This window comes from Diceros bicornis, chromosome 13 (genome assembly GCF_020826845.1).
Source record: "Diceros bicornis minor isolate mBicDic1 chromosome 13, mDicBic1.mat.cur, whole genome shotgun sequence".
NCBI classification, from domain to species: domain Eukaryota; kingdom Metazoa; phylum Chordata; class Mammalia; order Perissodactyla; family Rhinocerotidae; genus Diceros; species Diceros bicornis.
The window spans coordinates 6,553,644-6,570,124 of record NC_080752.1 but is presented as its reverse complement, the minus strand read 5'-3'; the positions used below and the strand labels follow the sequence as shown (position 1 = coordinate 6,570,124).

Below are 16,481 nucleotides of genomic sequence, written 5' to 3'. Positions count from 1 at the left end.
CCCTTCATTTAGGAAAAGTCTTACTGCTACCCTCTGTCACAACAGCCCTGCTGAATGGTCCCACCCCTCACCTTGGCAAGCCCAGCCCGATGAGCTCCTTGAGATTCAATGTAGGCAATGTATCGGCTGAAATTCCGGAACTCCTCCATGGTTGGATAAAAAGTCATTATTCGAGCACTAGGATTCAGGGTTTCAGATTCAGAAGCCATTTTCCCTCTTTTTTGAGGTCACTTGGTCAGAGAGCAATCTGAAGAAACACATTAAGAACATAAAATTATATAAAATGTAACTAAAGCTAAATGCTGGGAATGTCAGTGCTGAAAATAGTAGATGATGTAGAAGTTCTGAAGCAGCATTAAATCCTCATACCTGGAATCTGCCTCTAGATAAGTTATTTAAATGAACAAGAAATACAGATAGGAAAGGCTCTGTTCAAAAGAACCTGATGTACCAAAATTTCATGTATTCATATCTCATTTAATTGGAGACACTGTTTCAGCTAACAAAGGGAAACTAATTATTTGGTTGTTGGCCCTATCTAACAATACAGCTGCCCTGCCCATATTTTACCCTTATCTTTTCAAGTTGCTCCCTATTCACACCTTGCTAATTGCTTCTCAGAGTATTAAACATAATATACTACAACCAGATTTTACAAAGCAACCTACGGACTCCCTTCTAGGGCACAGCTTTAAAACAGGATTCTAGACTCCCTAAGAAAAGTTACTTGGCTACAAGATTACACAGTTTAAGGGTTAATAAGTACTCTGATATTAGTAGCATGAGCCATGATTTTTAAAACCCTCAAGCGAAATTGTTCTCACGGCTAAACCAAAAGGCAGTCTCAGCAGTACCTCATGAAGTCAAGCTACAGACTAATTCAATGGCACTGTACCCAGAACTCCAAGGAGAAAACTGAAACAGGCAATAAACTGGCAATCCAGGGCAAACTTCCTGACTGACTGGAGAGGGTGAAGTATAAACACTTTGTTTTTAGAAGAGGCCTTCAGCTAAATGGGTGCATCCCCATTGTCTGGTAACACAATAGACTATTTCAACTGAATAAGAACCAAGCATACCAGCTAAAAGGAGCCAGTTTAGAAGCAAAAACCGTATGTCCTTTCCTCTACTGAATTCCCCCAATCTGGGCCCCAAAGCCAGGCCAGTTCACCTCCAAGAGTCCCCTTGAGAGCTGGAGAGCTCAGAAAAGAGAAAACTGCCTCCAACCTACCAGCAATCTAGTAGCAGACTGGGAAGGCAGCATGGAGCAAAACTGTATAAGGTAGGAAAGAAAACAGCACCACTATCCGCATCTCTCAGGCTTCCACTTCACCGAAAATAGCATGTTCCTGGCCACGCGCTTTTCATGCACCTTGCCAAAACTTTGCATGGCAGGTATACTGTTATCTCTGCTTTACATACCAGGAAATTTGCCCACAGTCGTGTAATGCACTACTAGTGCTCCTTCCATTACACTACGCTGCCGACATCATAATCTCCACCTAGACTAAATCCTTTGGAAGGGCAGACTCAAGCGTGAGGGAATTGGAAGCTTATTCAATTTTGAGTACCCTCTTTTTTAAAAAAAAGAATACAAAATATCTTATTTTTCTAAATTTTACAAAAACATATAATCAGATGAACACAGTGGGAGTGTTCACCTGGGCCTTGGAAGCCCCTAATTGGGCTTCATTCGCCTCTGGCCTTATTCATTTTTGTATGCCTAGAACCTAGAACAATGCCTGGCACAAAGTAGGCACTCAGTAACTGGTGAGTAACTGATTTCCTCGTCCTCACCTCGGTTGCTCATTCCCTTTCTTCAACCCTAGGATTCCCTTCCCCCAATCTACTCCCTGGGGAAACCTCCTGTTCCCGGACACCTTCCTTCCCCCATCCAGCAACAAAGCCTAGTGGTTTAAGACCACGGGCTCCGGAGTCAAAACAACTCTGAATACATACCCGGTCTCTGCCATTTATTAGCTGTGTGACCTTGGCTGTGTGAATTGCCCGAGTCTCAGTTTCCCCACCTGTGATATGGGGATCCCGACCTCCCTGCCCTGCAGGGTTGCTGTGATTAACTCAGATGATGCAAGCGAAACGCTAAGCACTAGGCCCGGTGCTTAACCACTCAATAAATGTAGCTATTGCTAACAGCCCCTTCGAGCTCCCACCCCCGCCCCTCGCAGCCGCTCCCGCGGGTATCGCTCCCAAGGTAGCCCCCCACTCCCAAGGCCCCCGAACCTCACCGCAGACACACGGGGCTCCTCCCGGCCCCGCCGCCTAGGCGAGTGGGTCCCGGCCGCAGGAAGAAGAAAATAAGGTCCAGTACACCCGCCCCCCTTCCCGACGTCCATTGGCCATAAGAGATTGGAAAGGACCAATGTCAGGACCCATTTTAGAACCTCCTGCTCCCGTTGGCTGAGGGCCATGCCTATCACTCACGCCGAAGGCTCCTCCCATCTGCCCCTCCCCCACCGGAGCTCACGGTCACGGCCATAGCAGCAACAAACCTAAAGGATTCCAAAACTCTATGGTTCTCACCTAAACCCCACCGCCCCGGCAAGGCTAAGGCCCGGCTTCTGCTGTCACCACTAGCCGATCCTACTGCTTTTCCACCCGGCTAAGGGCGAAGCCCCGCCTCCTCGCAAGTCGGCCTCTGCGCAGCCGCATAGCGCCCACAGACTCAACCAATCCGAGGGCCGCTATCAGCCTCCAACAGCCAATGAGCACGCGCTAAAACCGCCCCGAAGTCCGGGCACATCAATCTTCTCAGCCTATGAGCGCCGGCTCGGGCTGTTGCCAGGAGGAAATGCTGTACCACTCGGGACCGCGGCCACTGAGCATCTCGGCTGAATCACGGAAGTGGCCAATCATAAGCGGGCTTCTGGCTGCCCATAGCTAATCAGGATTGAAAGAGGCGAGTGCCTGGAAATGGGATGGCCGGCGAGGGTAAGGGCGATGAGGTTATTGTACGAGGTTTCTGACGAAAGGCTGGGGCACAGTCTTTTTGGGGTGAGTAGGGCCCTGGCCTAAGGTGGAAGTGCGCTGGGGGCCCTTAGGGGCAGCTTCCCCGGTCAAGAGTTCCTGATAAGCTGACCAACTTGTCACGGTTTGCCCGGGACTGTTTCGGTTTTTAAAACTAAAAGTCCTGTGTTCTGGGAACCCCCTCACTCGCCAGCAAACCGGGACATTTCTTGAAAGGAGCTGTTCCTGAAGGGGAAGGAGCTCTGAGGGTCATTAGGACGGGTCCTAAGGGGGGATGTCCTTAGGGTCGTTAAACAGCAGTTCCTCAGTGAGCGGGGATTTAGGGGTCATTAGGAGCAGCTCTTGGGGCGGGGAGAGGAGATCCGGGGAGTCATTAGACCCACTTCTAGAGGGTGAGGGGGTTCCTAGAAGTCATTAGGAGCGGTTCCTGAGAGGTAGTGAGTCACCTTAAGGAACTCTTGGATTATCAAGGGTGATGGGGAAGGAGGCATACAGGACACTGATAGGTCAAATAGAAAAGTAGACTACCCACAACCAGTCATAAAAAGTGTACAGGGCCGGCCTGTGGCCTAGCAGTTAAGTGCGCGCGCTCCGCTGCTGGCGGCCGGGGTTCGGATCCCGGGTGCGCACCGACGCGCCGCTTCTCCGGCCATGCTGAGGCCACGTCCCACATACAGCAACTAGAAGGATGTGCAGCTATGTCATACAACTATCTACTGGGGCTTTGGGGGAAAAAATAAAAAAAAAGTGTACAAAATTACCCATAAGTGAGTAATGGTGTAGTGCACTGGAAAGAGTTATGGAGTCAGATGTCTTCAACACCAGTCGCTCCTCTGAGCCTAGGTTTTCCCATCAGTAAAATGGAAAAAATAATACTTGCCTTGCAGGAGTGTTTTGAACATGAGAGTTAATATGTGTTGGCAAAAAGGATGGTGTTACATAGAATGGTATGGACGTAGACCAATCAGGATTTATCCCCTGGGGATGGGCACATGCTCCCCCCACCCCATCCCCCAAAACCCAGCAGATTTCTGTTTCAGAAAAGACAAGGGAATGACCGTTGGGTAGACAACCATAGTCTTTCGCAATAATTATAAGGTTTTTCTCTCTTGACCTTTAGTAAGGTAATATATTAGATAATAGCTTATATTGAGTGGCTCACAAAATTGCTATGAGTCTGAAGAATTCAACTTGCAGGATATGTAATGAGGAAAACCATGCCAAATCATGCCATAGAATTCATCCACCACTGTCCTTGCTGCTGCCGCCAAGCACAAGATGCTGCAGCTCGCCTCACGACTTCACTGCCTGGACGTGGATACAGTTACCAGCACTGCTGTCAGTACCAACTACTCCAGGAATGTGATCTTGCTACATTTCCCATTGCTGCCAAAGAGGATTTTCCCAGATAGCTGCTACTTTGTATCACTGGCTTCCAATTAATGTGTACATGTGATAGTGGAGCCTAGGTCAAGTTCTCTTGATGTCCTCCCATTTCTCTGACCAGTTTATCTCAGTCACCTTTTTAAGCTCATCTTTCCTTTCCCACCCTTTAAATGTTGATGTTGAAAACAAAACTAATCTATGGTGAAAGAGGTCAAAGTTGTGGTTACCTTTGGGTAGGGGACAGGGAATGATGGGAGGCAGAGGCAGCATAAGGACTGCTTCTGGGGTGTTGGTAGTGTTCTGTTTCTTAATCTGGATGGTAGCTATTACACTGGTGTGTTCACATTGTAAAAATTCATTGAGGGGCCGGCCCCGTGGCGTAGCAGTTAAGTGCACGCACTCTGCTGCTGGCGGCCCGGGTTCAGATCCCAGGCGCGCACCAGTGCACCGCTTGTCAGGCCATGCTGTAGCGGCATCCCATATAAAGTGGAGGAAGATGGGCACAGATGTTAGCCCAGGGCCAGTCTTCCTCAGCAAAAAGAGGGGATTGGCATGGATGTTAGCTGAGGGCTGATCTTCCTTACCAAAAAAAAAAAAAAAAAAAAATTCAATGAGCATGTAAGTTGTGCATAATATTTATTGTATGTTTAAAATTAAATTACGAATTAATTTATTTTTATTTTTTGCTGAGGAAGATTAGCCCTGAGCTAACATCTGTTGCTACTCCTCCTCTTTTTGCTGAGGAAGATTGGCCCTGGGCTGACATCCGTGCCCATCTTCCTCTACTTTGTTTCTGGGTTTTTGGGGTTTTTTTGGGTTTTTTTTGGTGAGGAAGATCAGCCCTGAGCTAACATGTGTTGCCAATCCTCCTCTTTTTTTGCTGAGGAAGATTGGCCCTGGGCTAACATCTGTGCCCATCTTCCTCTACTTTATATGGGACGCCGCCACGGTCTGGCGTGACGAGCGGTGCGTCGCTGCTGTGCGTCAGTGCGTGCCTGGGATACGAACCTGGGAACCCTGGCCGGGCTGCCAAAGTGGAGCACGCTCACTTAACCGCTGGCCACCAGGCCCGCCCCTTCTTCTTCCTCTACTTTATATGTGGGATGCTGCCACAGCATAGCTTGATAAGTGGTGCATAGGTCCGCACCTGGGACCTGAACTGGTGAACCCCAGAACGCCAAAGCGGAGCGTATAAACTTAACCATTATGACACTGGGCCCGCCCCCTAATTTTAATTAAAAAAAAAAAAGGAAAAAAAAACATGTTGATGTCCTCATGGCTCTCTGTCCTTTGCCCTCTTCTTTCATTCTACAAACTCTCCTTAGGTGTTTCAGGTTTCACAACCCACTAGCAGTATGACTTGAGGGCAATTAATTTCTCTAATCCGCAGTTATCTCATAACTAAAATTGGAATAGTACTTCCCTGTTTTGGTTGTAAGAACTGAATGAGATAATGCAGGTAAAGCACTTAAAAGTTGAATTGACATGTAATGAGTGGTCAGTAACTGTTAGCTGTGTTGATGGAGGGTGATGATGGTGATGATGATGGTACTGATACAAAGCACTTCGCATAAAGCCTGAAATGAGAGCTCAATATACTTTCACTCTTAAACTTCATTCATATGCACACACTGATGACATCCATTCTATACTCCAGCACAATCTTCTCCCCGGAGTTGGATCTATAAATCCTCCTATCTCTGGATCCCTCCCCCTTCATGTCCTCCAAAGTACCTAAAACCCACATGCCCAGTAAAGAACTAATCTTTTTGCCCCACATGTGAACTCCACCTTCTAGGTTTTTCCTATCTCAATTATTGAGACAGCATCCACCCAGTCACCTAAGCCAGAAACCAGTATGCAACTACGGACTCCTTGATGCGGTCCATTACCTCACCCCAGACGGAGTTCCACAAGGTAAGTGTTTTACAAGTGCATAGGTTTGATTACATATGCATCTTCCTCCACTAGGCAAAAGTCTCTTAAGAGTATCACTTAGGTCTTATCGGTAGTATTTAGGAATGTGTTCCATTGCCAGAGATAGAAAACCCTAGCAACAGTGGCTGAAACAAATATAAGCTTATTTTTCTCATGTAATAAGAAGTCTGAAGGGGGACATTTATTGGCATTGGGTCAGTGCTCAACAAAGGCACCAAAGACACAGGCTCCTTCCATCTTTTTCCATCATGCCGCACAACCTGGGTTTGGCCCTCACATGTGCACCTCACGGTTGTAAGGTGAATGCTGCAGCCCCAGACATCATGCCCACATTCACAGGGATGAGGAGAAAAGGGACAGTATCAGCAGCATCTGTTCCTCGTATCAGACTCAGCAAAACGTCTCCCAGAATCTGCCCACCTTTTAGAGGGACTTGCTAGCAATGGCGGTAGGATTTGGACGTGAAACTCTGTCATCATGGCATCCAGTTCCTGCCATGGTCCTACCTCAAGGATTCTTCCCTGGAGCTTCCCTTTATCCAGCTCCCAGCACAACGCCTAGCACATAGTAAGCATTACATCACTAATAATAATGGCAATATTATTAGCTTAAAAAGTTAACTATATTTGAGCACTTACGATGTCCAAACACTATGCTAAGTGCTTTATATACACAAAGATTGTTGACGTTGTCATCAACATTTTTCTTTTTATAAAAACAACTTTATTGAGATATAATTTGCATACCATATAATCTGCCTATTTCAAGGGTATAATTTAATGATATTTTTAGAGGCCAGCCCCGTGGCTTAGCGATTAAGTGCGTGTGGTCCACTACTGGCGGCCCGGGTTGGGATCCCGGGCGCACACCAACGCACCGCTTCTCCAGCTATGCTGAGGCCGCATCCCACATACAGCAACTAGAAGGATGTGCAGCTATGACATACAACTATCTACTGGGGCTTTGGGGAGAAAAAGGAGGAGGATCAGCAATAGAGGTTAGCTCAGGGCCAGTCTTCCTCAGCAAAAAGAGGAGGATTGGCATGGATGTTAGCTCAGGGCTGATCTTCCTCACAAAAAAAAAAAAAAAAAAAAAGATTATTTAAAAATTGACCAAGTCAGGCAACCATCACCCAATCCGGTTTTAGAACATTTCCATCACCTCAATAAAATCTACCCCCTCAATAAGATCGCTTGTGCCCAGTTACAATCTCTCTGTCCCCACTCCCAGCCCCAGGCAACTGTTGATCTACTTTCTGTCTACACAGATCTGCCTTTTCTGGACATTTCATATAAATAGAACCATACAATATGTGGTCTTTTGTGTCTGGCTTTTGTCACTTAGCATGTTTTTTTTGTTTTGTTTTGTTTGAGATTCATCCATGTTGTAGCATGCATCAGTATTTCTTCCTTTTTAATGTTGAATAGTATCTCTTTGTAGTATTGATTGACATTTGGGTTGTTTCCACTTTTTGGCTATTATGAGTAGGGCTTCTTTTTTTTTTTAACAATTTATTTATTTATTTATTTTTCCCCCCAAAGCCCCAGTAGATAGTTGTATGTCATAGTTGCACATCCTTCTAGTTGCTGTATGTGGGACGCGGCCTCAGCATGGCCGGAGAAGCGGTGTGTCGGTGCGCGCCTGGGATCCGAACCCGGGCCGCCAGCAGCGGAGCGCGCGCACTTAACCGCTAAGCCACGGGGCCGGCCCAAGAATAGAGCTTCTATCAACATTTATGTGCAAGTCTTTGTGTGAATGTATGTTTTCATTTCTCTTGGGTAGATAATTAGGAGAGGAATTTCTGTGTCATGTCGTCAATTTATGTTTATCTTTGTAAGAAACTGCCAAACTGTTTTCCAAAGTGGCTGTACCATTTTACATTCCCATCAACAATATATGAGGGTTCCCATTTTCTCCACATCCTTGCCAACATTTGTTATTGTCTATCTTTCTGATTATAGCCATTCTAGTGGGTGTGAAGTGGTATCTCATTGAGGTTTTAACTTGCATTTCTCTAATGACTAATGATGTTGAGCATCTTTTTATATGCTTATTAGCTGTTCATATATCCTCTTTGGTGAAATATCTATTCAAATCTTTTGTGAAATTTTTTTTTTAAAGATTTTTATTTATTTATTTCCCCCAAAGCCCCAGTAGATAGTTGTATGTCATAGCTGCACATCCTTCTAGTTGCTGTATGTGGGACACGGCCTCAGCATGGCCGGAGAAGCGGTGTGTCCGTGCGCGCCCGGGATCCGAACCCGGGCCGCCAGCAGCGGAGCGCGCGCACTTAACCGCTAAGCCACGGGGCCGGCCCTGTCAATTTTTTTTTTTTTTTTTGATTTTTATTGATATTTTAATGGTTTCTAACATTGTGAAATTTTGGGTTGTACATTTTTGTTTGTCCATCACCCCATATATGACTCCCTTCACCCCTTGTGCCCACCCCCCACCCCCACTTCCCGGGTAACCACAGTCCAGTTTTCTCTGTCCATGTGTTGGTTTATATTCCACATATGAGTGAGATCATACAGTGTTTGTCTTTCTCTTTCTGGCTTATTTCACTTAACATAATACGCTCCAGGCCCATCCATGTTGTTGCAAATGGGACGATTTTGTCTTTTTTTATGGCTGAGTAGTATTCCATTGTATATATATACCACATTTTCTTAATCCAATCGTCAGTCGAGGGACACTTAGGTTGCTTCCACTTCTTGGCTATGGTGAATAATGCTGCAATGAACATAGGGGTGCATAAGCCTCTTTAGATTGTTGATTTCAGGTGCGTTGGATAGATTCCCAGTAGTGGGATGGCTGGATCAGAGGGCATCTCTATTTTTAATTCTTTGAGGAATCTCCATACCGTTTTCCATAGAGGCTGCACCAATTTGCATTCCCACCAGCTGTGTATGAGGGTTCCTGTTTCTCCACATCCTCTCCAACATTTGTTGTTTTTTGTCTTGGTGATTATAGCCATTCTAACGGGCGTGAGGTGGTATCTTAGTGTTGTTTTGATTTGCATTTCCCTGATGATTAGTGATGTTGAGCATCTTTTCATGTGCCTATTGGCCATCTGTATATCTTCCTTGGAGAAGTGTCTGTTCATTTCCTCTGCCCATTTTTTGATCGGGTTGTTTGTTTTTTTGTTGTTCAATTGTGTGAGTTCTTTATATATTATGGAGATCAACCCCTTGTCAGATGTATGTTTTGCAAATATTCTCTCCCAGCTGGTTGGTTGTTTGTTCATCTTGATTCTGATTTCATTTGTCTTATAAAAGCTCTTTAGTCTGATAAAGTCCCACTTGTTTATTTTTTCTTTAGTTTCCCTAGTCTGGGTAGGCATGTCATCCGAAAAGATTCCTTTAAACCCAATGTCAAATAGTGTGTTGCCTATATTTTCTTCTATGAGTTTTATAGTTTCAGGTCTCACCTTCAGGTCTTTGATCCATTTTGAGTTAATTTTTGTGAATGGCGATAGCACATGGTCCACTTTCATTCTTTTGCATGTGGATGTCCAGTTTTCCCAACACCATTTATTGAAGAGACTTTCCTTTCTCCATTGCATGTCCTTAGCACCTTTGTCGAAAATTAGCTGTCCGTATATGTGTGGTTTTATTTCTGGGCTTTCAATTCTGTTCCATTGATCTGTGTGTCTGTTTTTGTACCAGTACCATGCTGTTTTGATTACTATTGCTTTGTAGTATGTTTTGAAGTCAGGAATTGTGATGCCTCCTGCTTTGTTCTTTTTCTTTAGGATTTCTTTAGCTATTCGGGGTCTTTTGTTGCCCCATATAAATTTTAGTATTCTTTTTTCTATTTCTGTGAAGAATGTCATTGGGATTCTGATTGGGATTGCATTGAATCTGTAGATTGCTTTAGGTAATATAGACATTTTAACTATGTTTATTCTTCCAATCCACGTGCATGGGATATCTTTCCATTTCTTTATGTCATCGTAGATTTCCCTCAATAATGTCTTGTAGTTCTCATTGTATAGGTCCTTCACCTCCTTGGTAAGATTTATTCCTAGGTATTTTATTCTTTTTGATGCAATTGTAAATGGTATTATCTTTTTGAGCTCTCTTTCTGTTAGTTCATTATTAGCATATAGAAATGCAACTGATTTTTGTAGATTGATTTTGTACCCTGCAACTTTGCTGTAGTTGTTGATTGTTTCTAACAGTTTTCCAACAGATTCTTTAGGGTTTTCTATATATACAATCATGTCATCTGCAAATAGTGAGAGTTTCACTTCTTCGTTACCTATTTGGATTCCTTTTATTCCTTTTTCTTGCCTAATTGCTCTGGCCAAAACCTCCAGTACTATGTTGAACAGGAGTGGTGAGAGTGGGCAGCCCTGCCTCGTTCCTGTTCTCAGAGGAATGGCTTTCAGTCTTTCCCCGTTGAGTATGATGTTAGCTGTGGGTTTGTCATATATGGCCTTTATTATGTTGAGGTACTTTCCTTCTATTCCCATTTTATTGAGAGTTTTTATCATAAATGGATGTTGTATCTTGTCAAATGCCTTCTCTGCGTCTATTGAGATGATCATGTGGTTTTTATTCTTTGTTTTGTTGATGTGATGTATCACGTTGATTGATTTGCGGATGTTGAACCATCCCTGCGTCTCTGGTATAAATCCCACTTGATCATGGTGTATGATCTTTTTAATGTATTGCTGTATTCAGTTTGCCAATATTTTGTTGAGGATTTTTGCATCAATGTTCATCAGCGATATTGGCCTGTAATTTTCTTTCTTTGTATTGTCTTTGTCTGGTTTCGGTATCAGGGTGATGTTGGCCTCATAGAATGATTCAGGAAGTGTTCCATCTTCCTCTATTTTTTGGAATAGTTTGAGGAGGATGGGTATTAAATCTTCTTTGAATGTTTGGTAAAATTCACTGGAGAAGCCATCTGGTCCTGGACTTTTATTTTTTGGGAGGTTTTTGATTACTATTTCAATCTCTTTACTTGTGATTGGTCTATTCAGATTCTCCATTTCTTCTTGGTTCAATTTTGGGAGGTTGTATAAGTCTAAGAATTTATCCGTTTCTTCTAGATTGTCCAATTTGTTGGCATATAATTTCTCATAGTATTCTCTTATAATCCTCTGTATTTCCATGGTATCCGTTGTAATTTCTCCTCTTTCATTTCTAATTTTATTTACTTGAGCCTTTTCTCTTTTTTTCTTAGTTAGCCTGGCTAAGGGTTTGTCTATTTTGTTTATCTTCTCGAAGAACCAACTCTTTGTTTCATTAATCCTTTCTACTGTTTTTTTGGTCTCAATATCATTTATTTCTGCTCTGATTTTTATTATTTCTCTCCTTCTGCTGGCTTTGGGCTTTGTTTGTTCTTCTTTTTCTAGTTCTGTTAGGTGTAATTTAAGGTTGCCTATTAGGGCTTTTTCTTGTTTGTTAAGGTGGGCTTATATCGCTATGAGTTTCCCTCTCAGGACCGCTTTTGCTGCGTCCCATATGGTTTGATATGGCATGTTATCATTTTCGTTTGTTTCCAGATAGTTTTTGATTTCTCCTTTAATTTCATCAATGATCCATTGGTTGTTCAGTAGCATGTTGTTTAATCTCCACATTTTTGTCATTTTCCCAGTTTTTTTTTCCTGGTTCATTTCCAGTTTCATAGCCTTATGGTCTGAAAAGATGCTTGTTATGATTTCAATCTTCTTAAATTTATTGAGGCTTGCTTTGTTTCCCAACATATGGTCTATCCTAGAGAATGTTCCATGCGCACTTGAGAAGAATGTGTAGTCAGCTGTTTTTGGGTGGAGTGCTCTGTATATGTCTACTAGGTCCATCTCGCCCAGTTTTTCATTTAAGTCTAATATTTCTTTATTAACTTTTTGTCTGGATGATCTATCCATTGCTGTAAGTGGGGTGTTAAGATCCCCTACTATTATTGTGTTGTTGTTGATTTCTCCTTTTAGGTTTGTTAATAGTTGTTTTATGTACATTGGTGCTCCTATGTTGGGTGCATATATATTTATAAGTGATATGTCTTCTTGATGGAGTGTCCCTTTTATCATTATATATTTCCCTTCTTTGTCTTTCTTAACCTGTTTTATCTTGAAGTCTACTTTGTCTGATATGAGTATGGCAACACCTGCTTTCTTTTGTTTGCCATTAGCTTGGAGTATTGTCTTCCATCCTTTCACTCTGAGCCTGTGCTTGTCTTTAGTGCTAAGATGTGTTTCCTGAAGGCAGCATATTGTTGGGTCTTGCTTTTTAATCCATCCTGCCACTCTGTATCTTTTGATTGGAGAGTTCAATCCATTTACATTTAGGGTAATTATTGAAATATGAGGGTTGAATGTTGCTGTTTTGTCACTTATTTTCTGGTTCTTTTGCATTTCCTTTGTTTCTTGTCCCATTTGTTTTGGACTGCCAATTCAGTTTGGTTGTTCTGTCTTATGATTCTCCTAGTTTTCTCTTTGTTTATCATATGTGGTTTTAATTTGATTATTTGTTTAGTGGTTACCTTGAGGTTTGGGCGAAAAATCTTCTGTATGAGATAGTCCATTATCTGATAGCCTCCTATTTCCTTATACTAAGTCAATTCAGTCACTTTCCTCTTCCCCTTCTAAGTTGCTCTTGTTATACCTTATTCTATCTTGTGTTGTGGCTGTGTGTTTACAGTGATGAGGTTAAATTTATTTTTGGTGAATTTCTTCCTTTGATCTTTGAGTTTAGTATTTAAGTGGTTGCTAACCTATTCCGGTAAAGATCTACTATTTCTCTGATTTTGTCTACCTACTTTTCTCCTTACTCCAAGCTTTGTGTTCCCTTTCTCTTCTTGTTTTCAGGCCTGAGGGCCTTCTTGAGTATTTCTTGTAGTGGCGGTCTCGTGGCCATGAACTCCCTTAGCTTTTGTTTATCTGGGAGAGTTACTATTTCTCCATCATATTTGAAGGATATTTTTGCTGGATAGAGTATTCTTGGCTGAAAGTTTTTGTCTTTTAGTATTTTGAATATATCATTCCAGTCTCTTCTAGCCTGAAAAGTTTCTGTTGAGAAATCCGCTGAGAGCCTGATGGGAGTTCCTTTGTACGTTATTTTTTGTTTTTGTCTAGCTGCCCTTAGTATTGTTTCTTTGTCGTTGACCCTGGCTAGCCTTACCACTAGGTGTCGTGGTGAAGGCCTTTGTCTGTTAATATATATAGGCGTCCTGTTGGCTTCACTTACTGGTATTTCCTGCTCCTTCCCCAGATTTGGGAAATTTTCAGCTATTATTTCCTTGAATAGGCTCTCTGTTCTTCTTTCCCTCTCCTCTCCCTCAGGAATACCTATAATTCTTATGTTACATTTTCTGATAGAGTCCGATATTTCTCGGAGTCTTTCTTCATTTCTTTTTAGTCTTAGTTCTCTCTCTTCTTCCATCTGGAGTATATCTGTATTCCTATCCTCTAAAGTACTAATTCTTTCCTCCATATTTTCAGCTCTGTTCTTTAAAGATTCCAGATTCTCCTTTATCTCCTCCATTGTGTTCTTCATCTCCATCAGCCCTGATAGGTTTTTCTTTATGATTTCAATCTCTTTTGTGAAGAAACTCCTAATCTCATTTAATTGTTTGTCTGTGTTGTCTCGTATTTCGTTGAGTGTTTTTATGATAGCTATTTTGAAATCTCTGTCATTTAGTTTATGGATTTCTGTGTCTTCGGGGTTGATTTCTGGGTGCTTGTCATTTTGTTTCTGGTCTGGTGATTTCATATATTTTTGCATTGTGGTTCCTGTGTTGGTTTTGATTTTCCTCATCCTGGAAGTCTCTGGTTGCAATTTCCACCTGCCGCCACTGTGTGGTGGTAAAGGGCTGTGTAGTCTAAGCCCCCTGCGCTCTGCCCCAGTTTTTCTGCTGCGATCCGCAGTTTTGTTTTGTTTTGTTTTGTTTCTTTTCCCCACTGCGATCCACGGGTCCAGTCCAGTTTATTCAGGTCTGCCTCGGACCGCTAGATCTGGTCGAGCTGCAGACTCCGGGTTGCGGGGAGGGGGGAGCTCTCTCTTTTGCCCTCTGGGTCCCTGACGTGGGAGGCTTCTCGTTTGCCCCTCTTTATCCGCTCTCTGGGTTGCTCAGATGTTGATGGTAGCCCTGTGGCTTCTCTGAGCCCTCTGTGCGGGAGTTTCCCACTGGCTGAGAGAGCCCGAAGAGCTACAGTTTCCCCGCCGAGGGCCGCCCCTCCCCCCTCTCTGGGAGCCGCGCGGACCGGATCGCTGATCTGATGGGGAGGGAGCGGAGTTCTCCTTACCTCTCCCCACTTCCTCCGGGGGCCCAGCACGTTCCGCTCTCAGATGTGCGGCAGTGTGGATCCCTCTGCTCCAGCTTTTGACTGTCTGGGATTCCGTTGTTGGTCTGTGGCTGTTACTTTTGTTGTATTTTGTGGGGGAAGAATTCACGGGAAAGCTCACTCCGCCATGATGCTGACGTCACTCTCCTCCCTGTCAATTTTTTAATTGAGTTGTTTGTCTTAATATTGAGTTGTCAGAGTTCTTTATATATTCTAGATACAAGTCCTTTATCAGATATAGGCTTTGTAAATATTTTCTCATTCTGTGGCTTGTCTTTTCATTTTAATAATGTCTTTTGAAGTGCAAGAGTTTTTAATTTTGATGAAGTCTGATTTATCAATGTTTTTCTTTTATGAATTGTGCTTTTAAAGCATTGACATTAACATTTATATAGTTCTGCTCTGCCTCCAAAATATATCCAGAGTCCAGCACTTCCTCCACCACCACTGCCACCACCCTGACCCAAGCCACCATTGTCTGCAGCCTGATCAGGATCATTCTCTCTGCTTCTGCCCTTATACCCTGCAATCTCCTCAACACAGCAGACAGTGACTCTTTAACACTAGAAGCCAGATCATGTTACTCCTCCTCTTAAAACCATCAAATGACTTCCATCTCATTCTGGAGAGAAGCCAGGTCTTTATAATGGCCTACAGTCTTCCCCCACCGCTATCCTGGTGGAACTCCTCCCCTAGCTCACCCCTCCAGTTCCCTATTCCCCCACATCTGATGGCTTGCTCCCTCACCTCCTTCAGGACCTTGCTGCCATGTCACCTCCTCAGTGAAGCCTTCCCTGACCACCCCTGACTCCTTTATTTATCTTTCTACAGTTTAACTCTCCTCATTATAATGTCTGTTCCCTGAGGGCAGGGATCTGTGTTTTATTCACCAGCATCCTCAGCACTTAGGACAGCCCTGACATTTTTTACGTGCTCACTAAACATTTGTTGAGTGAACAAATGATATTCCTTCATTTTGTCCTCACAATGAACTTTTGAAGAAGGCTTCTTACTGTCCCCGTTTTATAGCTGAGGAAACTGGATGTAGGGTGATTGAGTAACTTGAAAAGCACAATGGACCTCAGGATATTTGCTGAATAAAGGAAGGAACGATGAACGGAATGAGTCAACAACCAGGAGGGACTGTCTGTGTATTCAAGATGCCTTTGGCCTTCACCTCTGGGGCAGTCACGTTCCACCCCTGCCTGTGGGCACTGGCTGCTGAATGGGAACAGTTTTCTCTGGAGCTTTGGGGGGCCTCTGGGCAAAGGGCCTGACACCAGCTGCCCAGAAAAGCAGCCATGATCCATAAGCACCGGGAGCACGCTGACACAGCCTGCCCTGCTCAGCCCGGTTCACTGCGGAGGCTTCTGCAGCAGTTCCATCCATGTCAATAGAAAGAGAATTGCACCTTAATGCAGCCCTGCAGACAAGGTCAGTTGGAAAGACCAGGGCCTTCTAGCCTATGAAATATCTCAGTATCGAAATACTTAGAGGCAGACACACACATACTCACAAATACACCCTGGATTCCTCCTCTTAACAAAAATATTTTTCTTTCTAGCTCTGATTTATTCTCCCGCTCTGCAGAGGATGGCTCAGTGTTACAGGCAGAGGCGCAAAAGGCCTTGGTGAGCAGCCGCAACAGGCGCCCCCTGGCCACTGCTGCATCAGTCACTCCTTTCTCCTTGCTTCCTCCAACTGTTCTGTTTGGTTTTTGTTTTGTTTTGAGCTTAGGCACCAAAATGTCTTCATCTTAAGGCCAAATCGCATCCATTCTTTCAGACTTGACTCAAACTCTACCCATCTGTGCATGCTTTTATTTAAAGATTTTTTAATAAGCATCTATTTTGTGCTGACTCTGGGGATATAGAGATGA

General features: G+C 43.6%; 1 protein-coding gene across 3 annotated transcripts in view; it reads right to left on the bottom strand.

Annotated features, from left to right (window-relative positions):
* The window catches only part of KDM4A (lysine demethylase 4A), a 42,223-nt gene extending 39,590 nt beyond the window's left edge, over positions 1 to 2,633 (bottom strand). The window contains exons 1-2 of one of the 3 annotated variants that reach the window (XM_058552164.1): positions 2,542 to 2,633; positions 72 to 247 (exon numbers count right to left, since the gene is read on the bottom strand). In XM_058552164.1, coding sequence (XP_058408147.1) covers positions 72 to 209 — 138 coding nt within the window. In that variant the 5' untranslated portion in view covers positions 210 to 247; positions 2,542 to 2,633. Of the gene's footprint in view, positions 1 to 71; positions 248 to 2,246; positions 2,270 to 2,510 lie in introns of those variants that run through there. The other 2 variants (XM_058552163.1, XM_058552165.1) reach the window with 2 other exon arrangements.
* Between the last annotated feature and the right edge of the window lie 13,848 nt (positions 2,634 to 16,481).